This window comes from Nothobranchius furzeri, chromosome 16 (assembly GCF_043380555.1).
Source record: "Nothobranchius furzeri strain GRZ-AD chromosome 16, NfurGRZ-RIMD1, whole genome shotgun sequence".
NCBI lineage: Eukaryota > Metazoa > Chordata > Actinopteri > Cyprinodontiformes > Nothobranchiidae > Nothobranchius > Nothobranchius furzeri.
The window spans coordinates 31,176,341-31,203,888 of record NC_091756.1 but is presented as its reverse complement, the minus strand read 5'-3'; the positions used below and the strand labels follow the sequence as shown (position 1 = coordinate 31,203,888).

The 27,548-nt window shown below is 45.1% G+C and overlaps 1 protein-coding gene across 2 annotated transcripts in view; it reads left to right on the top strand.

The window, feature by feature from the left end:
• The window catches only part of raraa (retinoic acid receptor, alpha a), a 99,938-nt gene that overhangs the window by 65,790 nt on the left and 6,600 nt on the right, over positions 1-27,548 (top strand). For both annotated transcript variants that reach the window (XM_054749112.2, XM_015963485.3), the window contains exons 2-3: positions 18,974-19,122; positions 25,262-25,403. In XM_054749112.2, the coding sequence (XP_054605087.1) occupies positions 18,974-19,122; positions 25,262-25,403 (291 nt within the window). The remainder of the gene's footprint in view (positions 1-18,973; positions 19,123-25,261; positions 25,404-27,548) is intronic.

The window sequence follows — 27,548 nt, the reverse complement described above, 5'->3', positions numbered from 1 at the left end:
AGAATTAAAATTGAAAATTGAACAAGTGTGAATGCTAACGCGATATCTTCATCCATCATGCAGGGAAAAACTAGTTCGTTCTCTCTCTCTCTCTCTCTCTGTCTCTCTCTCTCTCTCTCTCTCTGTCTCTCTCTCTCTCTCTCTCTCTCTCGTAGAGGAAGAGAGCTGAGGAAATGGAGGACACCAAGTAATTAAAAGAAAAAGCTGAGCCGAGGCGCGCCTCGAATGGGGAGCGTCTGATCTGAACTGAGGAGCGGCGAGCAGCGGCCGGACTTCGTGAGCCATTCGCTTCTCGGCGCTTCCGCAGCCGGTGTGTCCCCGGCGTTAAACGCCGGCTTTCAGCCACTCCCCCTGCTGCTTCCGTCTGTTTTCCAGGCGAGCCGCTACTCAACTCAAATACGGCCATTCTCCGCGCCTCCCGTCTTCTTTAAACCTCCAAGAATCATTTCACCTACGCACACGCTTCTCTGCTTCATACCGTTTCGAACTGTCTCGCTTCTCCTCACCAGTTTTAAAGCGTTTTGCCGGAGATTTCATCAAGAAATCCCATCCCTGTGGTGGCGCGATCTTCCTGCGTGCTTGTGTGTTTCTAGCGTGGTTCCACTTCGTCTTTAATAGTGAACTTATAGTTCACGTGACAATAACTAGAATCGTGCAGTACGTGGCTAGAGGCGCGCAAATTCACGCGCGCGAAACGAAAATGGCAGCTTCCTACAGGGCGGGGCCATGATGTAGGTGAAAGCCGGTGTGTAAATGACAAATAATGCTTGGGCGCCACCCGGGCGGTAAGTCGTCAAGTATTTACCGCCCGGCGAGAAAATTTAGCGCCATTGGCGCTCGGGCGCTTTAAAGGTCCACCCCTGATATTATTCCAACATCTGTCCAAGTAGGGATGTAAGACAAAATCTTTTAAATATCACAATATTTCAGTGCATTGATATTTAATCGATATTTAAAAGCATCCATCCATTCATCTTCGGTCGCTTATCCGGAGTCTGGTCATGGGCCAGCAGCCTGAGCAGAGAGGCCCAGACTTCCCTCTCCCCGGCCACTTGGGCCAGCTCCTCCGGGGGAATCCCAAAGCGCTCCCTGACCAGTCAAGAGACATAATCCCTCCAGCGTGTCCTGACCTTGTGTTAAACCTGGATGGGTCTTGGAAGCATCAGGCCTGAATTTTCTAATTAAATTCAGTCTAAAATTACTAATATCTTCTGGCTTTTAGTACAGACACATATCATGTTGCCTTCCTTGTATTGTGATATATTTTGTACCGTCAGATTCTTACCAATGCACCAGTTAAGCTCTGACATAGCAAAACGGAAACTTGCACAATTGAAAAACGCCCGTTTTTCCAAGCAAGCAATCTCTTTGCCGATAAAGCCAGACTATGCAACTTTTTCATAATTTAAAATTATTTTCTTGAGGCAGTATGTGTTAAAATTACCTTTTACAGGGTTAATGAAATGCCACTCAGACCCCCGCCACCCTCTGGGGCCAGAATACCACACTCGCAACTTCAGAGTGCCGATCCGGTTCATATTGGACTTAGTAGAGTGGAGCTGACGTGCCTGGCGCTGCAGTCTGGTTCCAGCAAGTTTCCTGCATGTTTTAGATCATGAACACAGCTCAATTGTTTAATTTAGTGATGAATCACTCCTGTAGACACTAATGAAGGCTGGGGAGATGTTTCAGCTGTTAGCTTAAGGCGTTAAAGACGAATGCACAGTGAGGAGATTAGTTTCACTTGACTAATGGACACTGGGGGTGCTAAAAGTGAGCCGAAATGACCTAGTATCCCTTTGACATAATTATAACTGAAGAGCTAGCGTTCTTTCTGAGGAATATTCTCTGGTCATTTTAGGTTTAGCAGTGACAGACTTTTAGCCGTTTAAATCAAACCTTGGAAATAAAGTTTTGTGATACCTCATAGATCTAACGCATGTCTATGAAACAGTCTGATCAGAGCCAAACTAACATTGAATTGTGGGTAAAGAGACATAATCATTACTGTAGAAGCTGTTAGTCACATAGGCTTTGCCCTGCTTTTTACTTTTATTCCTGTTGTTCACTAGTGAAACTGTGACAGCTATTTGAGACAGAGCTGTCAAGTGGCTCAGCATGGCACTACCAACTATTTTGCTCACAGCAGCGCTGTTCAGCGGCTCCGCCGCGGCGTGACACTCAGCTCTGCCCTTGCGCATACGTGGGAAACCTTCGCAGAGCGCGGCGGTGGCGGTTCCACAATGGAGCTGGATTACTGTGTCTGGGCTGTCAACAGCTCTCAGCTGAAAGAAAATGAGAGTGAGGTTAAGGGGAGAGAAATAGATCTCAGGTATGGAGGAGGGCTCGGGGGGTATTTTTAAACATTAATCTGAGTTGAACCTTTCTGGGGGTTTAATGTCATTTTTGGCCTCTGGATTTTTGCCCTTTTCTTCTTCTTTTTTGGAACAAAAACACAGCTGAATGTGAGTAGAAAGGGAGAAGAATGAGGAAGTAAGTAAAGGGATATAACAGAGACAGCCCCGGCTCGATAACGGAGATTATTAGTGTTCCAGTGTGACTGACGAGGACTTGGCCTGCCTTCAGTGGTTGCCAACATGCCGGTGGCAGGACACGGAGTCGGGTACAAAATGACCCATATCTCCGCTCTGTTTAACCCGCTACAGTCTTGCTGTTGTTCATCTCTTGGGTTATTCTGAAACTTTAAAGTGTCCATTCAAGTTGCAACGACAAAATTGATCAAACTTGGAAATTCATGCCAAAAGAAAGACTAGCACGCACGTCTCTGGCGCAGCTCGGGTTTCCTTCCGGAGCCGAGAGGGCTTTCCTGGTTTTTCTCAATCCTATTCCCTGACCTTGCCACTCAAGCTCGTCCGTCCCACGTTGCTCACGTCTAACGAACCTCCAAAGAGACACGCATCCTAAAGCTGGAAAGAGAGAAAAAGAAAGCTGCTCTCACATATATGCATGCTAAAGTCTTTCATGTCGGTAATCCCCAGCAGCGAGAAGATCTGCGAGGGAATCTTGGTCAGCTGACATTAAAGAGAGAGGATGGGGAAGGAGGAGCTTTTGCAGGGTTGAAGCCTAAGCCTCCCTTCTGTAAAGCCTGCTGGGATTCTCCACGGGCTTGACATACTCAGCCTCACCTGGCCTCAGTGCTCAGCAGGAAGCTCCATCACTGGCTTCCCCTGAGCTGGCCTACTTGGGACTGTTTGATCTCATTGTGGAAGATGCGAGCATACCCGCTGCTTGGCAGGCAGAGAAAATTCCTTGCTGCTGGGGGTTGGAGAGGTGGAGCAGACTTCAGTGGAGAGGCTTAATAACTGTATTAACACTGGTGGCTCCCCCAGGACGCACGCCTACACAGGGACGGCTGGTAGGAGAGTGAGTTGTCTCCTTTCAGACTCTCTTTCCGGCCTTTTTTCTCTTTTCGGTACACTCCTCGCTCAGCTGTATGAAATACAAATAAAGACCCATTTAATGCTTCTCTTATCTTTTTGCATCCATTCCTGACTGACAAGTGTCTTGCTCGTCGTTCTGGAAAAGAAAGTTGCCAGACAATTGTTATATAAGTCAACTTTGCTCACCTGTCTGTACCAACTTTCACAACAGTGTCCCCCCCCACCCCCCCCCACCCAATATCTATTGAATTATACACGAGGAGGGGTTGAATAATTGATGGTCCTCACTTAGCTTAATGGACAGAGTTAACCGGGAGCCATGTGCATTCCTGTTGCAGTTGAACTGACTTGCAGAAAACAGGACCCACAGGCTCATAATTAGGCCCAGGGCACAAACCCAGGAGAGGCAGCAGCCAGCGAAGGAGGCCAGCTGAGCTGGGGTTAACTGGACCCCAGAGGGAAGGAGGGCAGCACAAAGGTGGAACAGTTCACACCGAGCTCACCTGGAGGCTCGGCTCTTGTTCCTTCCACTCACTGTTTTTGACTGACAGGCTGACTTGGACAGCAAACACCGCACATGCAAACTCAGATATTCACCTAAAGAGTGCTTGGTGAGCTTCTCATGCTACAGCTAAGATTGCGTGCAGTGCAACTTATTTTCAAGTGAATAGCAAAGGTGTGCATCATTTTGGGGACCATTGAATAGTGCTTCACAAAAGCACTGGTGCTACTTTGAGGCATTGCTTATGTGCTAAATAAACATAAACTTTTTCTAAAGAACATGTCTTTGATTCAAATTTAAGACTTATATTGAAACAACCCCCAAAAAAGCACAAATATTGGTTTTGAATCCTGATACTAAGTTTGATTCCTGTACAGCTCTCTGACCATCCATGGCCAATTCTGGCTGATTTCAAAGAGCTCTTAATTATCAGAATACCTTTTTAAATTTTCTGATTACACTTGAAGGGGACATATTTTGCTTAACTGACCTTTTGCACCCCTTTGTGCTGCCATGTGGGTCTCTCTTGCCTCTATAAGCACTCCAAATGTGAATAAAATCCTTCCATCTGCTTTATGTCCATGATTGTTTAAGGAATTATATGCCCAAAACAACTTTTTTCTAAAAGTTTTCATTTGTGACATCACAAATGGTAAAAGTAGAATCAAACCACCTCTCATGCACAAGAAAGAGCTGCTGCTGTACTGCAAGCCCCTCCTAGACATCTGAGCATCTCGGCATAAAGCAGCCCGAGAAGGCGTGACCTACATCAGCTTGTTTTCTTAAAGAGTCCTGAAATGGCTCATTGTGGAAGGTACTGAAACTGCCTAGAGTCAAACTGCTGAAACTGCTCTATGTGAGAGGGATTTAGTACAAAGAACATGTTTGGTATTGACCTTAGAACTATTTCAATTTATGAAAAAGAGTCATAATATGTCTCATAATTGATTCACAGGAAATACCAGTTATTGCTTGCGTTAATTAGTACTTAATGAAATGTTCACAGACCTGGGAAAATGTTGGATTTTAGACAATGTTTGAGTTACCCCCACACCCTCAAAGAACTCAGATCAGCACATTGCAGATCAAACCATCACGCTGCTCAATGTTGTAAATTTTGAAGGTTTTACTGTTATTTTTGATTTTTATTTCCCAGAATCAAATGTGCTGCAGGTAGGGAAGCGTTGTCAAATCTTTACCTTATTCTCTGGGTTAAAGATCACCATCATCCCACCAAGACCAGTTCCCTGACTAGTGAGCAGCCACATCACAGCAAATGGTGTGTATCTTGTGTAGTGTGTGTATGTGTGTGAGTTGTGATCAAATGACTCCCCCCAGGCTACAGTGAAAGGTCAGGGATCCATGCAGGAAATTAGCGTCTGCAGAGCTACAGACGACACACGCACGCACGCACGCACGCACGCACGCACACACACACACACACACACACACACACACACACACACACACACACACACACACACACACACACACACACACACACACACACACACACACACACACACACACACAGCGTAAAAGCAGAGCCCAGTCTCCAGGAAGCCAAACATGCCCTTCATTAAATTCTACTAGTGTCCCACTGCACTCCCCAGATGACTCCGCCTGCTCTCATCAGCCATTTGTCCTAAGCACAAGGCTAAATTAATGTCCTTATTGACAAACACCTTCATTTTTGTTTCTTCATTTTTGCTTCTACACTGATGATGAAGACAAATGATTCTGGCTCTGTCCGCCCACTGGTTCGCCCCTGGCTTGGGCCAAATCTTCCACCAAAGAGTCCCCTAACATAACACGTCTAATTTCTGAATCAAACGCGTGTCATCGCGCATCATTAGGGTGCATAAAGAGAGCCATCAGTGGCCGAGTAGCTTTTAGGAGAAGGTGTTATGTCTGCCTTTGGGATCTTTGGTGTATTTACTCACCTGTTTTATTTTTGTTTATAAATTTATTCTAGTAAGTCAGACTCCAGATCATCAACATTGCTGCTCTTTCAGTGGTGAGTGCAGTTGTTTTTGTCTGGGATTATATACTTATTAGCAGAATATCTTCATTGTTATGTCCAGGGTTTCCACCGGTGCTTTATAAGCCTGTGACCCGTGCACAACGCCCCCCAGCTTGGCTAGTTTTCTGGGGGAAACCCTGGATATCTCTATTTATCCTGTTCTGCTAGTTTAGTTAGGTAAAGGAGTGGGTCTGAGTCCTTCACTATGTCAAAGTGGACTTAGTCCACAACAAAGGGAGCCTGGGATACTCCTCCCTGGGATACTCCTCCGGCGCAAATGTGCCTTTGCTTAAGTATGAATCAGGCTTTAGCGTCAGGCTCATCAGGAGGGCCACCAACGATCGTCGGCGTTAGCAAAAGGCTGCAACTTTAACTTTATAGATATTAAGTTAAGTGATAACCAAGAGTCATTCACACAGTTTACATGGAGTCTAGATACATTGTGTGATATAAAACGGCCTAAAACTCTTGCATTCCTTCAAGGAATGCTAGGCCTCAGGGTTTTTATGCATTAGCTGCCTTTTAAGGGTCTTCAGACCAGGTTGACCCCGTTTCTGACAAAGTGACCCCTTGGTTTCCATCATCCTTGAGCTTTTTACCAGGACACTGACAGGGTCATGGCATACCTGCTGCATCTTCTTGTCCACCCCCTTTCAAATACCTCTTTTTACATCCTTAATGACACACTTTCAACTCCAAACCAGACATTGGCACTTGAAACAAATTTATGAAGAGAGCCGTTGTCATCCTTTTCCTCGTGTACGGTAGCAGAATGCACTTTAACCTGCTGAGACTTGGAGGCAGAGGCGCTTTAAAAGCAAGTTTAACTGTTCGCTCTAACTCATCTTGACAAGAACATAAAGGGATGAAGTCAAAGTTTAAGGGTTCTGAGCGAATCGGTCCAGTGAGAGGGCCACATTTTAGTTGGCACCACTGAGCACACCGCCTCATCCTCTCGAGTCACGCACACGCTCACCCCCACTTCCGCTGTCACGCTCCTGCTCCGGAGCTGAGAGGATCAAACCCTCGTAATCTATTCCCTCTGCGATTGACTATTGTGTTATCCACTGAGAAGGGGGCAGCAAAAGCAGAACATGCGTTAAGAGAAGTGCTTTAACATGACAAAGCCTCTCCTTTCTCCTCAGCTCCTCGTGAACCTCTTCTCTTGTTCACCGTTTCTTTTTTAAATTCCCACCTCCTCCTGCCCGGGCCTTTCCAAATCTACTTCAGCCCTCTGATGCAAATTGCCCCCTTTGCTCCCTTCCATATTTATGACCCCCACTTCCTCCACTGCTGAATATGCGCAGGAGTAGAGCGAGCCTTGAATCCTGCCAGATTGGATTAGCGAGTGTCAATGGGTAGATAACCTCTCTGTTAGAGAGAAGAGCAAACACTCCAGCCTGAGCATTCATGACGCTCCTTTGGCCTTTAAAGGCAGGGAGGCACCGTGTGTGGCGCTCAGCCCAATAAAGATGAATAGGGTCTTGTTAATGTGTAATTTCAGCGCTGGCAGGCAGGCTTGTGTGTGAGTTGCATTTTCCAGTATTTCTTCACTAGTGATTGTTTTTAAATGCTGCAGCCAGAAATGAGTTCACGATCACCTCACTAATGCAAGTCATCTGCGCCTTGGGCTTCCCGACAGGGTCGCTCGCGGAAGGCGCTTTATAAATAAAGCTTTGATTGACTGATCTGTTGTGAATCTTGCAACCATAATGTTTTTGAAAGACTTACTGTGCTCAGCCCCTCCCTTTACCGCTTCACAATCCTTCCATCTCTTCGTAATTACTTCGTCACATGAACATTTTCAGACCTCTGACCCGCACTCTCCATCATACACATTTATTTTGTGTTGCATATCTCCACTTTTGCCTGATTAAAGAGATTATTTGATAGTTTGGAGACATTCTTTGTGTGTCTGGGAAAAGAAATTTGGCTGCACTAACCATTGTCACGGATGAAAATTGGACAAGTCAGTAGACAGTGCAGACCGTTACGGCTGGCCGTCATCTGCAGTTGCTGTTCACACGTGTAGTCTACAGATGTGTTGCTCCTGCAGCTGGACATGTGCATCTGTAAACAGGACACCAGAGATGGATCACGATGCGGAAAATACTCCTCCAAAACATTTTAGGACTGCGGTGCCTGAGACAAACATGTCTAGTCAGACCGTAGTTTGGGTGGCCCAGATTTAGTTCTGCGCCCCCTCCAGACTCCTGGTATGCATGAGTGCAAGTCTGTTATGGTTGGAGGTAAAAGCACAAACACAGTCACCCACTTGAGCACCGTCGTACTACGGACAGATGCAGAAACTCGGTAAAAGCGCAGCTTAATGTTTCATGAAGCTGTTTTCTCTTTTTCTTTTGCAGTTGGAGCCGAAGCTTTAGTTGGTAAAAGTCTGCGGTTTTTCCATCTGTTTGTGTTGATGCTGCGATGACAACCTTGAATTATGTGTAATGAGATATCACAGCTGTTCGATGCTCCAGGAAGGGCGCGTTATTTAACTTGGAGAGAGTTGGCAGAGGGAGGTTACAGGGGTGCACCTCATCTCGAAGCAAACATTATGACTGGCTTTTATCTCTGCTTTTAGAGCGTTAGCACGTCAGCGTCCTCCCCCGGTCGTGTGCCTCATCTTTTCTTCTTCTCAGCTGGTTTTGATGAACCCGTGTACATTTCTTGCAGACGCTCTCTTCCGGCCGCCCACTCTCCGAGACTCTCTCAAATGTAGGTCACTCAGGACACTTGGCTCATTCTTTCAACAGCTCCGTCCTTGAGCAAGCGAACATTTCTTCTGTTTTCACTGTTTTAAACTCCACGTTGAGAATTCACGGAGGCTATTGAAACAAGCTGCTGCTCCTGCACAGCCTGGCCTCTTCTGACCACCAGGGCCTGACTTGTGTCCTCCCTCCTTTTCTTGTCCACCATCACGTCCCACACCATCAACTTGTGCCGGATATCTCCGGTCACCCTGGGGCATGTGCCAAGTCGGGTAGTCCCACTGTCTGTCAGCCGGCACCGACAGCTACTGGCTAGAAGTTGCACGGCGTTATTCATGGTGCTGGAAACCTGCTGGTTCTTTTAAGCTAGAAAGAGTTTTCATTCCAGGCTTCCTACCTATTTTGTTCGATTAACTCCATGGATCTGAGCTTATGATATTGGTGTTGCAGCCATCCTGCGCTTCATCAGGAGGCTCATAATTAATTGTGAGAGTTGCGGCATGTGGCGGCAGCAGCTACATGAAGTCTTTGCTCTAAGTCTAGTCACCTTAACCATCTGCTCAATCACTCGTCACCCCTCCTCCCTCTCTCCCTCCCCTCTCTCTAGTTTGTCCACACATGTTCTCAGTTCTGTCTCCATTTGCCAACAAGCAGTGATAGCAAAACCTGGTGTGTTGTTATTGCAGAGGCCAGGCAGCGCACAGAGAGATTGTCTTGGGCCTCTCGGAGAACACGGCGGGGGCTGCTCCGCTGATAAAAACCAGACCCAATCTGGACAAGAACATGCTGATGTTCACACACACATGCATACGCATACACACACATGCATACGCATACACACACATGCATATGCATACACACGCAGAAAACTCATCGCAGCACAACTATCTACACGAGTATCGGTTTGTTTCTTGTTATTAATTAGAAAATATGCAACGTGTCACACATTTATTTTGCCGTAAATGACTCATGCCAAAATGCATTTTAGGGTTCTTTCCCTTCTTCTGGTCCAAGGCAAACACCACCACTTCCTGCTGCAGAGGAGCCATCATCATAACAGGCAGGAAGGACTCCTTGCTTTGCACCGCCTTGCCCTTCGGCCTCTGCTCAGGCCTCATTTATCACTCACGTGTGTGTGTTTTTCTTGTAGTCACACTCTAGATGGGGTAGTTATCTGGCCTAATTTGGAGCACCATCCATCAAAAGTCCAGTTCAGGAACAAGTCTAGCTTGCAAACAATCCCAGCCTGAGCACACACACGCAAAAACTTTCTTCGATGTGTGCAAAATTTGAATGTCAGTTATGTTTGCAAAACAACCAGCTGTCGTTGCTCTTTGATGTTGGATAGAATCAACCCTCCTAAATGGCAGCAATGAGTCATCCTGCAGGTTATTTGACTATGATTTGAGTAAACTCTCGAGTTTGATCGATATTTTCTGTATGATTTGGAATTGTTATGCCACATTCATGTTATATTACAGTGCAAGTAGGATTTAAAGTCTTGTGATAGCAGATCAGTCCTTACATTTTCTTCCATTACACTCCTTCGTTGTCTCCATCTCCATCTGCACCGAGAAGTCTAAGGGAAGGATTGACGTGAAGCAGCTTAGGTGGAGCTTCGTCAGGCAGAGGAATGCACAGTAATCCTCCTAACTCTGACTCGCACCAGTCAGGCCTGTAACGCACTCTGAAAAAAGATGGTTTAAAAAGATGTAAATTATAACTTCTGGTAATTGATAGTTTCAGTTTTTGCTGCTTTTATTAAAGGAAAATGTTCCCCAACAATTTTTGTTGCACATGAGCCCCGTAAAGTATCTAAAAGGGAAACCGTAAAATTAGAATATGGTGCAGAAGTCTATTTATGTCAGTAATCCAGCGTAGACTGAGAGACCATCTAAAGGCTCAGGAAACCTTTGCTGGTGTTTTAAATTCATTAGTTTTCTAGAATATTGAACCTTTTCACAATATTCTAATAATATAACACAGTAGCCATTATATACAGGTGCTGGCCAGTAAATTAGAATATCATCAAAAGGTTGAAAATATTTCAGTAATTCCATTCAAAACGTGAAACTTGTACATTATATTCATGCAATGCACACAGACCAATGTATTTCCGATGTTTATTACGTTTAATTTTGATATTTATAGGTGACAACCAATGAAAACATCAAATCTGGTATCTCAGAAAATTAGAATATTCTAAAGGCCAATGAAAAAATGTTTGTTTCTCTAATGTTGGCCAACTGAAAAGAATGAACATGAAAAGAATGTGCATGTATAGCACTCAATACGTAGTCGGGGCTCCTTTTGCCTCAATAACTGCAGTAATGCGGCGTGGCATGGACTCGATCAGTCTGTGGCACTGCTCAGGTGTTATGAGAGCCCAGGTTGCTCTGATAGTCGTCTTCAGCTCCTCTGCATTGTTGGGTCTAGCGTATTGCATCCTCCGCTTCACAATACCCCATAGATTTTCTATGGGGTTAAGGTCAGGCGAGTTTGCTGGCCAATCAAGGACAGGGATACCATGGTCCTTGAACCAGGTGCTGGTGGTTTTGGCACTGTGTGCAGGTGCCAAGTCCTGTTGAAAGGTGAAGTCTGCATCCCCATAAAGTTGGTCAGCAGCAGGAAGCATGAAGTGCTCTAAAACTTCCTGGTAGACGGCTGCATTGACCCTGGACCTCAGGAAACAGAGTGGGCCAACACCGGCAGATGACATGGCACCCCACACCATCACTGACGGTGGAAACTTTACACTGGACCTCATGCAACGTGGATTCTGTGCTTCTCCGCTCTTCCTCCAGACTCTGGGTCCTTGATTTCCAAAGGAAATGCAGAACTTGCTTTCATCAGAAAACATAACTTTGGACCACTCAGCATCAGTCCAGTCCTTTTTGTCCTTGGCCCAGGCGAGACGCTTCTTGCGCTGTTTCTTGTTCAAGAGTGGCTTGACACACGGAATGCGACACCTGAATCCCATGTCTTTCATGAGTCTCCTCGTGGTGGTTCTTGAAGCGCTGACTCCAGCTGCAGTCCACTCTTTGTGGATCTCCCCCACATTTTTGAATGGGTTTGTCGTCACAATTCTCTGCAGGGTGCGGTTATCCCTAGAGCTTGTACACTTTTTTCTACCACATTTTTTCCGTCCCTTCGCCTGTCTGTTAATGTGCTTGGACACAGAGCTCTGCGAACAGCCAGCTTCTTTAGCAATCACCTTTTGTGTCTTGCCCTCCTTGTGCAAGGTGTCAATGATTGTCTTTTGGACAGCTGTTAAGTCAGAAGTCTTCCCCATGATTGTGGTGCCTTCAAAACAAGACTGAGGGACCTTTTAAAGACCTTTGCAGGTGTTTTGAGTAAATCAGATGATTAGAGTGGCAGCAGGTGTCTTCTATATTCAGCCTTTTCAGAATATTCTAATTTTTTGAGATACCAAATTTGGAGTTTTCATTAGTTGTCACTTATGAATATCAAATTTAAATGTAATGAACATTGGAAATACATTGGTCTGTGTGCATTGCATGAATATAATGTACAAGTTTCACGTTTTGAATGGAATTACTGAAATATTTTCAACCTTTTGATGATATTCTAATTTACTGGCCAGCACCTGTATTAGGGCTGGGCAATAAATGGAAAATTTATCGTTATCGAGATTTCTGACTCTTATCGAGATAATTTTCCCATGTCAATAAATCTGATAATAAAATGAAAAGATGTGTGTAGATTGGCAACATTCATGTCCCCTTAAGAAGCTGTACCACCTTGAGTCATGTAAAAGTGTGACTCAACATAATACATGTGACAGCCCCATCTAGTGGACAACTTTTGTCTCAACGCATACCTGTAGTTATCGCCCATTTATCGTTATCGAGGTGAAATCCTCAGTATTAATTAGGCCATATCGCCCAGCCCTATAACACATAAAGGTTTGACATATCTAGATTTTCATGGCATGAGCCTGTCTCATGTCTTAGTTTCACCTTTTATGTTTTATCACTGACATAAACGAACTTAGTTGAGTTATAAAAATCCCAATTATAAAGTTTAAGTGTGATGTCATGATTCTTGTGAATGAAGAAATTGGACAGAGTTGGAATTGATTTTGTGTTTTTTAATGTTGATGTTCATCCGGTGAATACTTCTGAAAGTTTAACTAAAAACTGTCCAGTTGCTCATTAGATATTTGGACTAATCTTGACGTCTGTCGTTTTCATGTGGTGAGGGATGATGACTCATAAATTGTCTTTGTACCTTTGGCTCACAAAACCACTGAAAGTTGCACAGAAGTTAAATCCGTGTCACATTTGTTACCATTCTGCAAAATGTTTCCAGTGGTAAGAAGTTTCTGGTCAATTGGTGTCAGATTTCAGATTTTTTGCACAAAAAAAACCCCTTTGGATTTAATTTCTAATTTTCTAACGTTTTTTCGTGCTTATTAACAATGTTCTAACGTAGTATAGCTATAAATATAGTGTTGATGAAAACAAAACAAATAAATGAATAAAACGTTCTCTCGCATTTGTCTAAAGCCTCAGCCAATAACATGCTTTAGACCAAAAACAACTATTGGACCATCTGGTTGTCGGTCTCGCCGAACTGCCGCACTTCCCTAGCCTGGCCTGCCAGACGCCTCGCCTGTTTAATTCTGCACAGAGAACGGGTCTGGGAACTCTCCTATTCAAATAACCCCACCCCCAGAGAATTCTAACCGAGCCAATCAGCTCTGAGCAGCGTACATCACACACCACAACGCCGAGTTTGTCATAAACATGGCGACTGAAGTGGAGTTTGCTGTGGCTCTTTCCTCTGTTCTAAATGACTTGAATGTCTTTAAAACCAACAACAAGTAGAAGCGCTAAAAGCCTTTCTTCTAAAAAAAAAAAAAAAAAAGATGATTGCGTCGTTGCCAGACACCATTTTTGACTACAGCTAAAAACCTACAGCGATGCGCGGTACAGTCGCATTTCCGTCTTTTTTCTGATTGGTTGTTTTTGAGCTGCCTAGTCCCGCCCCTCATGTGGCTGTGAGTTACCAGACTCTTTCTCCGTGCAGAATTAAACAGAGGACGAGTCTGGCCGGCCTGTCTAGCACTTCCTTGGGTCCATTCATTACGCATCCATGTGTTTAGCAACAGCATACCACTGGTGTTGGAGGTTCTCGGCTAAATCAGAGAAGGAGAAACAGCCGGCTGCTACCGACTCTAGGACAAACTACCAGAGTCCCAAAAAGAAAAACACCATTTGAGTCACAGACAACGGCAAAAGCGTGTCAGGGAAAATACCCGAGGGGAGGGGTTAGTGCTCAGTGACGAACAGCTTGCTCTGTTAATTGACTTTTAACAGCTTTAATCAGTCATTTGATAATTTGACTTTTTTCTTCATAAATTTGTGAAAAATAATTCGGATCATTTCAAATTATTTTTGCGGTTAAAAGCTCCAGTTGGAGAGAGCAGGAGCTGAATGCAGCTCTGCAAGCTGTGTGTGTGTGTTTTCACTTCTGCCCACCCTTCCATCAGATTCCTGCCTCTATCCTGTCTAATAACTGTTCACACTCTCGGATGTTTGAACACAAACACACCCCACTGGTGCTCTCTCTTACAGCTGTCAGTCTGTGCGAACCTGTTAGCGTGTGATCATGCACGCCCTCAACGCCGGCTCTTATTCAGATGGCGTGCGTGGCTTTTGGCTGTCTGTAATCAGTGTGAAGGTGGTGAATGGAACCAGATTTTTTTTTGTTAGAGAATAGCAGGATTTCCCTGTAAGCAAGGAAACAAGTCCCATTTCCCCTTTTGGTTATTCAAGAGTGCTGACCAAGCATTCCACATTAAGTGTGTATCACATATTCTGTAACGTTCGTGCACTTTTCTGAACGCATAACAACTCTGGACATTGTTGGTCTTTAGGGGACATTCATGAGACAACTCGCAGGGTTTCTGCAAGGCACTCTTTGTCCCCCGGGCTCCACCATTAGCCATCCAACTTCATTATTTTAAGCAGCCTTCAAAGACGGCCTTTATTCAGCAGCCTGTGGCGTAGAGGTTTTCTTCTGTCTGCTTTCTGCTCTTTGCCCTCAATGTATGGATGGGAAGACGAATGCATTTCTATACGTTCCATGTGGTGTGTGTGTGTGTGTGTGTGTCCAGTTAACCTAATGGAACCCAGAGAAGCACAATGGACCACGGCTGAGTAGGATCCAACAAAGTGGAAGCCCCCCCCCCCCCCCCCCCCCCCCCCCCATCATCATTTTCTCCAGCTCTTTCTGCCACAGTCCAGCCTGCCAGCCTGCTAATGTAGTTAGCTTGCCTCTAATGATGGTGAAATCTCATTAATATGCTTCACAGCCAGACCCAGTAACCAGTGGGGATGAAGGTAATCAAATCTCAGAGGACTAACCTAAAGCTGAACCCCAAGAATCGCTCAGTTGTGCTGGTCTGAGACAGCTCGGTGTCTGGAGGCCTGATAATAGCCAGCAGGCTCGTGTGTGTGTGTGTGCTCCTTGTTCTTGATGCCTTTGAAGCGGTGATGTTAGCCAGGCTATCCTCTGTCAGTATCACCGCGCGGGGCAGTTCATCATCAGAACAGATTTCATTTCAGTCTTGTGCATATTTGTCCGTTTAAGTCTAAGTCGGCGGTAATTGCTCGCGGACGCTGTGGCTATGATGGCTCGACTCGGGCCTGAGTGCACTAAGAGTGAATTTAGAGAGCAGCATTACGGAGGACTCACACTCCAGCTTTAATTGAATCAGCGATACTTTCAGTTTGAGAACACCTCACCACCTCAGGTCATTGAGGCGTTTGAGTTCAGTTTACACACACACACAATGCCTGAAAATCTAAATAAACCGTGTCTGCGGGTGCTGAGGATAAATACTTACTTAAATTACGGTCAGGTTTCAGCCGAGCTGACCGCCTCTGGTTAAACACGGTGTGGTTTCGGGTCTGTTTCAGGTCGTGCTCCTGGGGCTGATTCGACAACATGCCAGGTGGCACACTTTAATTCAGATGTCTGTCTGATTAATGGTTCCTGTTTCACTTTCCTACCTAACTGCAGAAGATCTCAGTAGCCAGCAACGTTTTTATGTTTCTCAAACGCCCGACCAGAGTGCTTTTCTCTCATCGTTCCAGCCCAGTGTTGGATGGAGGAATCGTACCCTCGCTGGGCTCGCTCGCTGTTAGTTGCTGCGGTGATTTTTCTGGGCTCTGAGCTCTGGACTCAACGTTTCTGCCACATGCACATTTCTGGTGCTGAAATGCTGCAAGGACATCAAGGGAAGCTCTCCAGGCTAAAATGAGTCAGTGCTTTTAGTTTTAGTCAATATGATGTTTTGTTTGGGGTGTATTACACAATAGGCAGGCTTGTGCGTTGGTTAGTGTTGATCAGAGCTTGGCCTGATGGGAGCTGCTGAAGGCCTAAGTAGCTCTGTCCTCTCTGTCTTTCCATCCACAGGCCCGCCATTGTTTTGCTCCATGCCTCAGCTTGACAGGGCTCCAGAAGCCAGCCATTGTATTTAATTACAGGTCGTCAGCCCCCTCACAGACTCTTGTCCTTGTGTCCTAGATTTCCATGGGTGCTCTCATTAAGAGAGTGCACATTCTCTGTGTGTGTGTGTGTGTGTGTGTGTGTGTGTGTGTGTGTGTGTGTGTGTGTGTGTGTGTGTGTGTGTGTGTGTGTGTGTGTGTGTGTGTGTGATATAAAAGCCTGTGCGTATGTGTGTTTAGGTTTCTGCCCACATGCAGCAGCATGTCTGTTTTGTGTAAATTTACAGAACAAGCGTGAAAGTTTAAAGCTCTGCGGCTGTCTTAATCACGCAGCTCTGTAATCAGTCCACATGAACTGAGGAGAGCTGAATGGATTTCTGCTAATGAGAAAATATGCCACGTTACGTAAGGGTCGCCCTGTTTAAGCTTAATTTGCTTGACATGAGCGTAGTGACTGCATTGCCCAGTGGCATGGGCAACAATGGCTCATAATGACACCAACAATAAGCAGCAAAGCTCCCATTCCTGCCTTCGTTTCCTCATGTTTACCAGGATGAATCCTCGCTTTGTGCTAATTACACCAAGGAGTGTATGTTTGAGCATATCTTCATAAATCCATGCAGATTTATGTGCAACAGGGATGTTTGTGCATCTTCTGAGCTGCAGAAATTCAATAAAGTCCAGGACTCCATGTGACGCATCTAAATAAAGCCTAATAGAAAATGACCGAACTGGGTTTTGCTGTTCGTGTGGCGCTGTGAGCTCATTCAGCTTAACTGTATCAGACCTCGTGCTGCATAGATAAGCCTGATACCAGAGTATGCAGGTTGGGTCCTGAAACTTTAGAATTAATGTGTTCATCAGCCTGTTTTATTTATTTTTTGTCCTATTTGCAACATGTGAAATAAGACTGACGCGCAGAAACTTCCTACAAACACAGGTTTATAGTAAAGTTCATGTGCGTATGTGATTGTTGTTTATTCTTATTAGGTGTGGGAAAACAAGTGCTGCTGAAGTTTTTATGAGTCTCTATTCTGTCATAAAATCTCTTTAAACATGCAGTAAACTTTCCCTGAGAAAACCTCAAGGACTTCAACGCTGAGTGTAAATTATTACACCGTTTAAGCAAATACTGAATGTTTTTATTAGCTCTCTTTTTAATAGCATACCTTTACTGTTAAGTGTTTTTACTGTAAAATACTTTAGCTTAAATCCTTTCTGTGGAAGTAAAAGAGGTTAGTTCTTACTGGATGGATGAGCTAACGGCTAGTCAGAGCTGCCCTGGTTCCCCGGTAGATTGTTGCCATCTCAAACCAGCTCTTAATTTCAGGAACATCGTGTGATAGTTATTTTATCAGCCTGTGATTTGACATAAACGGAGCTTTACAAAGAAATGAACATGGAGTTTCTATTAGCGGCGGAGCTAGCTAACTGCAGCACTTCCTAGTTCAGATTGTAAAACCTCTGGTCATGTTTCTGCTGGAATAAGGAGATGCAAACCTTTTGTTTAATTGTTTTTAGACTTGAGCTGTAAGGAAATGAAAGCTCTGGTTTATAAAAAGGGCTGCATTCCATTTAGAAGCTCTGCTCTTTACCAGAGCAGGCGCTGTTGGTACCGTGTGGCTGAAGGCCTGCTTGGACCCAAGCCTGGGTCTGAGTTTTTAACCAAAGGTAGTTTGAGACAACTTCCTCATGTCTCAAAAGCGTCCCTTATTGGACACCATCATCTTGTTTTGAAGATGAAAAGGTCTCATTTTCATCTAGATTTTAAAATCCTTCCTTTGCTCTTGCCGAGATCTACTAGCTAGATGCAGCTGATTCTTACAAAAGCCTAAACCTTCAGAGTAGACTCGCCTGGGCTTCTCCTCCTCATCATTTCGTTTGTGTCCAAACCTCCGACTCCTCTAGACGGACACTCCCAGAGACCACTGTCCAGGTGAAGCTGGACTATCAGAAGTTAGCATCGAGGCTCGTTCATCACCTGAAATGAACCATCTAAAGAAGATCTTCCTCGTATTCCTCAGCGTCTCCATCCACTAGAGATTTTGGACTTAAACGGTCAAAAGAGTGGAAGCTCTGAGCAGTGAATGTGTTTTTATTATTGATTTAAAAGCTGCATTTTGCAACACATGATATTGAGGTCAAAGTCCAACGCGTATTATGTGAAGACAGGTTACGTCCCCATAATCCCTGCCCATACGCTGTTTGCTTTGTCAATGTAACCTTTACTGGAAGGAGCCGGAGCATGTTTAACCTGCTGTGTGCTGATGTGCTGCTGAATAAATAAAAGATAAATATGGGCTGGGACCAAGGCAACACAAAGACTCATCTTGGAGGAGTGTGTGTGTGTGTGTGTGTGTGTGCGCGCGTGTGTGCGCGTGTGTGTGTGTGTGTGTGTGTGTTTGATCCTGTAGTCAATTGAAGCACATGCTCTCAAAAGAAATGCTGAATTTTTAACAGCGAGGCAGAACTCCAGGTCTGGTATCAGAGGAGAAAACTAGTCTTTGAACCCTGCTGCCGATGCTCACAGCAACACACGTACACACAAATAAGTCGTTTTCGGGACAAACAGGAATGCTGCTGGGGTTGACGGGCCTCGTGTTGATAACACACCTGATAAGGAAGTTTTCTTTAGATCTTAACCTGCTTTTGTGTTTGTGACACATTTGTAGAAGCATTGATTCGTATTGAGTGCGTGCGTGCGTGCGTGCGTGTGTGTGTGCGTGCATGTGTGTGTGTGTGCATACGTGTGTGTGTATCCCACTGGTATTGATTAATGCCGAGTGTCTGTCAGGGCTCCATCTGATAGCGTTCACTAACCACCCCCCACCCCCGTTGCTCCTTCCTCTCCGCAGCGATAGAGACCCAGAGTACCAGTTCAGAGGAGATAGTGCCAAGCCCGCCCTCGCCTCCCCCGCCGCCCCGCGTCTACAAGCCCTGCTTTGTGTGCCAGGACAAGTCCTCAGGGTACCACTATGGTGTCAGCGCCTGTGAAGGCTGCAAGGTAAGACTGCCGGCCTTCCTCTGAATCTGCCAAGCAAGCAACATTTTCATCAATCTTATAACCTTCCTGTGATTTTCACGGGAGGGAAACAAAAAAAAACACCTTCTCAGAGTTGAGGTGATGTAACTATAAACCAGCTCTTTTAAGTATTTCACATTCCTATGTGCCTTTTTAGAGCTTGATGCTAGAATTTGATTTGGAAATAAGTTAGAATGCTTTCATGGTAAAGGAGCGGCCATGTCTATCATATGGTTTGCTGCACTCATAAGATCCTGCATACGTGTCTCCGATCACAAACCGTGTACACAGTTCTGTCATCCGTGCAGGGTTTTTCTTCTTCTTCTTCGACGTTGTTGCTGACGCGTCCAATTCTGCTGTCTGTTATCAATACAGGCCTGTTGTTGCACAGGTGCTGAAGAGGCCTCATAACCCCCATCTGCTCTGCTATCAGTTGATAGTGGCCGTACGTGCATACATGTCCTCCTTTTAGCATGAACACAGACTTCTTTATCTCCCTGTTTTCCAAGAAGAAGGAGCCAGAGTTGTGTAAGCTCTCAGGAGCACCGGGACGAGGAGGAGGTGCACGTCTCTCCACAGAGCCACTCTGGTCTTTCTGTTTATTTTAGTGTTTTTGTCAATTTAGCAGAGAGGTCAAGTGGCAGGAGGCATATTCAGTAGAGCTGTAATATCCTGAGGGGAGAGTGCAAATGCAGACAAAATGATTTAGAGATGGGAAGTGCTGCAACATGGCGGTGGGGGAGGGGAGGAGGGGGCAGATTAGGCTTTGGGAGGCAGGAGATTAGGTAGATGGGGCACAAGGTCCACGGCTGGACATACCGACTGTAAAAGGCAGACAGTCAGAGCTTAAAGGGATATTTCAGCCTCTATGAAGCATGTTTCTGTGTGAAGGTTGCAAATAATTACTCCCGTACTTGTTCTTGAACAACCTCTGTTCAGAGGAATAGTTTACATTATTCAGGAGTGATGACCTAAAGGTCAATCTGAGCAATAAAACAACTCAATTTACCTCAGTCTACTAAATTTCACTGCAATTCTTGTGATTAAAAAAGAATAGTGTCAGTAATGATGCATCACAAAGTTATTTAGAAGCATATATAGGGTCAGGTTCAGATGGCATTTGTTCCCGTTTAAGATCCAGAAAATGTGTGACATGAGAAAAAAAAAGACCTCGGGTGAGCGATTTTAATATTCAGGAGATTGGAGCCGTTTTAAGCGGCGGTGCACTTTGGTCAGGCTAGTCGTTAGCTCATCAGTCCTGAGGAGCGCAGACTTGGACTGTGACTGTGGCTGAATGGATAGAGCATTTGTCCCATGATCCAGAGGTCACAGGATCGAACCCCGGTCCCGGCAGACGATGCATCCTCGGGCAAGGTGCTGACTCCAAGTTGCCCCCCCCCCCCCTCCCCCGGGCGTGGCACAAACTACAGCCCGCTGCTCCATAGCTTTGTAAGGATGGGTCAAGTGCAGACAAAAACGTTCCCCAGGGTTCGTAATTAGTCTGGAAAAATAAACAAAGTCGTTTATGATTATGATTTTAATGTTCACACAGAGACACGGTAAAAAAGATGAAGGATCCCTTTAGGAGCGGGAAGAGTAAACGGTCATTTAGTGAGAGGTTCAGATAAAGTGTGGAGTTTGTCATTTGCCTTGCCATGGTTTAGGTTTGTTATGTGAGTGAGGTTGTACAGTTTGAACTCCATTTGGGAATCTTGCTGCTGCAGCTTGCAGAGCTTTACTCTGGCGTGAGCGGCATCGTGGCACAGTTGGTAGCACTGTTGTCTCACAGCAAAAAGGTCACAGGTTCAAATCTCTGCTGCAGCTTTTATGCATGCAGTAGCATGTTCTCATGCATGTGTGGTTTTTCTCAGGTTTCTCGGTCTCACAGATCAAAAACACATATGTTGGATTAACTGAAGACTTTAATTTGTCCCTATATGTGTGAGTGACTGGTTGTTTGTCTCTATGTGATGGGCTGGAGACTTGTCCAGGTCGTCCCCCAGCTCTGTCCCTCTGACTGCTGGAGTTGGACACCAGCTCCCTGTGACTCTACTGAGGATGAAGAGGTTAAGACAGCAAATGAATGGATGAATCAGGAGTTTTCTCTCACCTTTTTTTTGAATCTTAAAAGATTTGCAACGTCCCAATTTATGGTTTGCTTTTATGTTTTGGACCATTTTGCACTCTGCACTGATCAAAAGAATTCAAGATGAACCTATAAAATATTTAACGTCATTGCTTATGACGGCTTGTTCTTCTGGTTTCTGCTAGAAAATCTAGAGCTAGCGAGTTAAAGATCGCACGTGCATCAGGTCTGTTCACGTGTTTAATTTCATTTTAAGCTCATTAAATATAAAATAGACCATATTAAATGTTTTAGACCTGATAATTTGAGTATCTAGAGCTTGAGTTGGTTGAAAGCAGACTAGGGCTATTAGGAAAACCAGCGATATGCGATAACAGTGATTAATATTGTGAAGACGATATAACTTGCGATAAATAAAAGCTTAACTCAGGAACAAAAATAATCAAAAACAAAGAAATAACAAAATTACAAAAAAAATCATAAAAAGGAGAAAAGCAAAAGATGTGAGGAAAGGGAAAAATAAAACGGACAAGAAAAGGCGATCAGTGGATCCCGGGAAAAGCAGAATCAGCAGAAAGAGCAGAGCAAAGCTAACTCAGGTGTTTGCTAACCATCAAAATTAAGTGCCCTCCGCCTCAGGGGCGGCCATCTATCCTATGAGAACCCACCCAATTGGCCCAATGAGTGAAGAGTTTTATTTGATTTGCTAAAAAAACATAATACTTCCGTTTGACAGAATGCATCATGTGTAGCAAACATCTGAGCTGACCATTCATTGCGATATTTATCTGTTCTTTGCGATATGCGCATTGCACATGCTGATATTGCGATATCGATATATTTGCGATATATTGTGCAGCCCTAAAGCAGGCATTATGAGTTGTAAACTCATCATTTTAAACCCAACAGGAAGTGATGCTGGACTCTTCTGCAGTATGATGTTGGTGTACACTAGCGGTTATTTTAAATCACTGAGCGTTAAAAAGCCTTTCATCAAACGGCGGATGTGGGGCTGGTTGTGCTCCACCTGTGAAGAAGTTTCTTTGTGTAGCACTTTTCACAGACACAAGTCACTAAGTGCTTCACAAACAGAGAGCCAACTTCCTGCAGTATCTGCAGTGCTAATTTACAGATCAGGAAGCCTTCACCGTATTTTCCCACTTCAGAGGGGATGACTCGCTATAGCATACTCAATAATTCACGACTACAGGCGTGTATATAGTGCATGTATGTATACGGCGTCTCATTTGAGACTGGGGTAAGTTGGGGGTTAGCAGCGTCAGATTTGCTGCAGCGTGCCTGACTACAAAGGCATGTCCTGGGGGCTGCAGTGAGCCGAGGAAACGAGGGGTGCATGTGGAGCGCTGCAACCTGGAGACAGCTCACTCGCTGGTTGGAAGTTCTGCCGCCCGCACATTCTTCGGTGGAAGGAGCTTCTTTTTGCCTGCAGATATTAGCACTTACGCGTTAAATATGCACCCCCACCCCCTCGTGTTTATGTTTTTGTCTTGAAGGCATGGCACTGCGGAGAACGTTTCCACCATTTGCCTCAACTTTCTCCAGCAGTTCCGTCTGCTGGTCCATGCTCTCGGTTTGACGTGTCACTCAGGCAGTTATTTTTGTTTTTTTTTATACAAAATGTGTGTCTTTTACAAAATATGTGGTTTGTTGAATCTGCTGATTTTCAGTAGAGGCGGCGTGACAGGCGCAGCAATATTCACACAAACACGGTCACAGTGGGAGGCTGGGAATGCACTCTTAATCTGGAAACAGCATGAAAGTCGTGTAAAACAGGATTCCTGTGCTTCTCTGTGAACCAGCCCCACTTACCAGGAAGAGAGCGCATAATTACACGAGGCTCATAACTTATAGGTCGTCAGCACTACGATAAGAAGCATAAGACAAATGTAACTACAAATGTGTTGTTACAGCCGCCCCTCCAGTCCTCGCAGCTCTCGTCTCCTGAGATCTCAGCGGGCCGGGGTGGCTGACAGGCCCGCTGAGGGCTGTTGTCGCCGGCTGGATTAAGCGCTGATAGAAAAAGAGGCTTAAGGGCCGCAGGAAGCAGTGACTCCAAAAGGAAGAAGAAGAGGAGGTGGAGGGGGAACAGGGATGAACGCACGAGCCAGCAGCAGCATCCAATCAGGAGATGCTCCGAGGGGGCACCTGCGCCTCACACCCGGGGAGTGGATGGGGGGATGAGCGGGTCAATCCCCTGGTGACATCCAGGTCAGGGTCAGGGCACTGTCGGATCAAAGAGGAGATGATACACACAAAGACCACAGACTAATCCCTCAGCATCAGCAGCCACAAATAAAATTAAAACTACAAGCCTTGTTTTTGTCGTTTGCCGTTCGTCTCCTGCTGGAAACCTGTTCCTCTGTCGGCTATGGTCCGGGGAAACCTCTGTTTACCGTTGAGTTTGTGTTTGGCCCGTTAGAAGTAGAGCTGTAAGCGCCAGCCCAGACTTTTAAGCCCCTTCGAGACCAGAACAAAGGCTGTCTTGTGGAATCGATATCGGCAGTATTGCTTTGCTCAGACGGATGAGAAACGGGACAAACAGCACACACTTCCGCTTTCTAGTTCGTCTGAAGTCTGACTCACTTCCACTCTGCGGCGGTGGGTAGGAGATGTGAGAGGCGGCTGGTGATCTGCGAAGGACAAATTGCGGCTAGCAGAGCTAATCCACAGGCGCTGGGACTCCCTCCCCGCTCAACGTTCCCATCCACGCTCCTGTGAAACCGAAGCTTTGCCCACTGCGTTAACATCAATCCTGACACTGACCTGTATTACATTTGTCCACATCCCTGCTCACTGAGACCTCGCCCGGCCGCGCCTGATTTGCATTAACCTCTTTTTAATCTTTTTGACACACACGGAATGTTTAGGCGGCGGGACCGCCGAGATTAGCACCGACTTTTATTAGTCGCCCGGTATTAGAGGATAATATAAGTTGCACTGCTTGGCTTTTCATCTGATTGTTTGGTCGGTCTGATCTGGGAAGTCTTAACCCTTTGGTCCACTACAGTAGATGGCTAGAAAGGTGTGTGTGTGTGTGTGTGTGTGTGTGTGTGCGTGCGTGCGTGCGTGCGTGCGTGTGTGTGTGTGTGTAATCCATACAAGAAAGGGTTAAAAGACCTTATTTTCAGTTCACAGATGACTTCAGAAGCAAAGATTTGGATTTGTTTAAATCTTTTTTAGCCTTTGCTACAACTTTCTGGGAGTAAATGTGCTATTTGGTGCATGGGTTGGGGTTTTGTACAATCAAACGTAAAGAAGTCTGGATCCGAAGCTGAAAAATCTGATTTGTTAATGGCTTCGTGAATGCTTCATTGACCAGTAGCAATTAAAAATGCGACACCGATCCTGGTCTGTGAACTCATCCACACTAAATACGGACTATGAGCCACAGAATCATAATTTAAATGTGATTTTTTTTAACGTATTATGGTTCTGTTGGGTAAACTTGTACATGCAGGTCAGAAATGTGTGAAGTGGATTCTGATTCTCTAAACAAGAAATAGTTTGTTTCCTCTCATCACACTTCACGTCTCATAAAATCTGAGACAATTTTTGAATTTCTACTGAGTCGATTCAGGAACATCTGGATATAGACCAGACCTAAATCTGGAGGATTTCAGACCTTCTAATAAACACTACACATCTGCCGCTTGGTGTCCATGTGCCTTTTGGCCTAAAACCTTTAGAGCTTGTCATCTCTGAGTGAGGTGATGATAGCGGTTTACCAACAGTTGGTGCACCAGCGTTGACTGATACCTGATCAGACCGGGGGAGGCTCTGTTCCCTGTTTCTAGGGGTAAATGGAGCACAGATTAAGCCCATTATGGACGTCAGTGCTCCATAGGCCAGTGTTTTGTAGCAGCAGCTCTGCGAGGAGTGCTTACTCGGTGTGTATGACCCCTGCAGAAGAAACATGGTGGCACAAACACAGAAAAAGATTAATAACAGAAACAGTAAAACTTCAGTTATGATTTAATTTCCATCGTTTGATCCTTGTGTGTTTCTGTCGTGCAGGGCTTCTTTCGAAGAAGTATCCAGAAGAACATGGTGTACACGTGTCACCGAGAGAAGAACTGCATCATCAACAAAGTCACCCGTAATCGCTGCCAGTACTGTCGGTTACAGAAGTGCCTGGAAGTGGGGATGTCTAAGGAGTGTAAGTGTAGGAGTCCACTTGTCACCAGAGCCACACACTGTTCTGTAATCCTGAAGGAGGTTTAGCACGTTGTCACTCCAGAAAACCTCAAGTCTAAATGTTTGTTGCCGTTCGCTCCACTGCTGATGTTGCATTAGCGTCGGGCGTTTGTCTCATAGAAATCGGCTTTGGCGGTGAGTCAGGTATGAATGTTCATGCTTGATTCGTCTTTAATCCAGAGCTGCACTCGGTCCAGTTGGATAATCTGGTCTTTTTCTTAATCAGTGTAAGAATTCAACTCAAGAATATTGTGAAAAGGATCAATATTCTAGACTCAAAGTGTCACGCTCTAATCGGCTAATGAATCCTAAACACATGCAGTGGGTTCCTGAGCCTTTAGATGGTCTCTCAGACATAAATTGACTTTTGCACCATATTCAAATTATTTTAGTTTGATCTAAACTCAAGATCAGACACGCCAACTCAGCTTTTACACTTTTGATTATTTTAAAAGTTTATCTTTCTGCCTAATTAGTTTAGACTTTGAGATAAATGCTGGACATTTTAGTTACAGCTCTGTGCTAGAGTCTTTTTAAGGAACTCCGCTTTCCTGTAAACCTTTAAGGCGGACTTCTGAAGACATTCTTAAGGTCTTGGCTGCTTTTAAACTTTTTATTCAGACTAAATCTGATCATTTTCCACAGACCTTTTCCTCCAGTAAGCCAGCTAACTGACCTATGAATTATTGAGGCACTAAAAGGTTTTCACACACAAGGAATGAACCAGTGTTGTGTTGACACATAACTAAGCCAAAAACTGTGTTACCAAACACAATTTGATCTTTCTTTTTTTTAGTTAAATGAACGAACCCAGCAAAGGGAACCCTGGTTGACACGCACAGTGGTACTTCACAGTCGTGTTGTGGTTCCCATAGGGTTGTTAGATGTTCTACTGTGCATCCTGAGGTCCTGTTTCAGGTCTTTGTGTAAGGACACGACTGTTGGACACAGGTCATCCAAACTGGTGATCAACACTTTTTTTCTGTCCAGTTTTCTCCTTTTTTCAAATCTCATGAACTTTTATGATCAGGTACTAGAAAAGGTCAGAGAACGGTTAAAAAGCAGCCAAAGTGGTGACGCAGTGGTTAGCACTGTTGCCTCGCAGCACGAAGGTTGCAGGTTCGAAACTCGGCTGCAGTCTTTCTGCATGGAGTTGCGTGTTCTCCCCATGCATGCGTGGGTTTCCTCCAGGTACTCCGGTTTCCCCCACAGATCACAACATGCCCTATAGGTTATAAATTGTAAGTCGCTTTGGATGAAAGCGTCTGCTAAATGAATAAACATAAACATAAAGTCCAAAGAAAACTTTCAAAAATCCTGGAAAAGCACTGATCCAGACCACCTTGAAAGAATACAGGAAAGCTTAGCTTCTTGTGAACAGAAGTAGGACTTTTCCCTGTTCAGTGTGTTTCACACACACACACACATCTGAACAGTCAGACTTGATAGAGTAATTGGTGGAGGTGTGACGACAAAGACCTCAGAGGCCATCATGGTTTTTACCTCTACCTGATCATGTGACCTGGCTGCTCACACGTTCACGTGGACCTCTGTTTCACCAGTGTGGACGCCAGGCACATCTGTTGCAGTAAATACTGATAAATGGCTATAAATGTGAGAATGAATGGCAGACAAACACACAGAAGGTCTCTTCCTGTTTGATCTAGCTTCTGATGTGTCCGTTTTACACCTCCTGTCTACCGGACACCGTTTTCCTCGTCTCAGTGCTACAGCGGGAGCTCAGGGCGCTCCCAGGGCCACAGCACTGTGGCTTACAGTAAAAGAAGTTATCCTCTGAGCTCCTTACCTTTGAATGGGGCCATTAATCATGGTTAGAAGGATCTCAGCAGCCTTCTTTCACACACAGCTGCACACTGCTGTGCACAGCGTGGAGCTGGAGGGACATCTAGTGGTTAACTTGAGGTACTGCAGCACAGGAACCAGCAGGAATAAATTGTGAGTGGACTCCTGGCTGGATGTTTTATTATAGATGTCCTCCCTTTTTTGCCAAGCAGCTGTTTTTTTTTAGTTTGTGGTAATTTTATGCAGGCTGTTCCGATCGCTGGTCACAAAGTGACTTTAGCCAGCGAGAGAAGCCGCAGTGTGG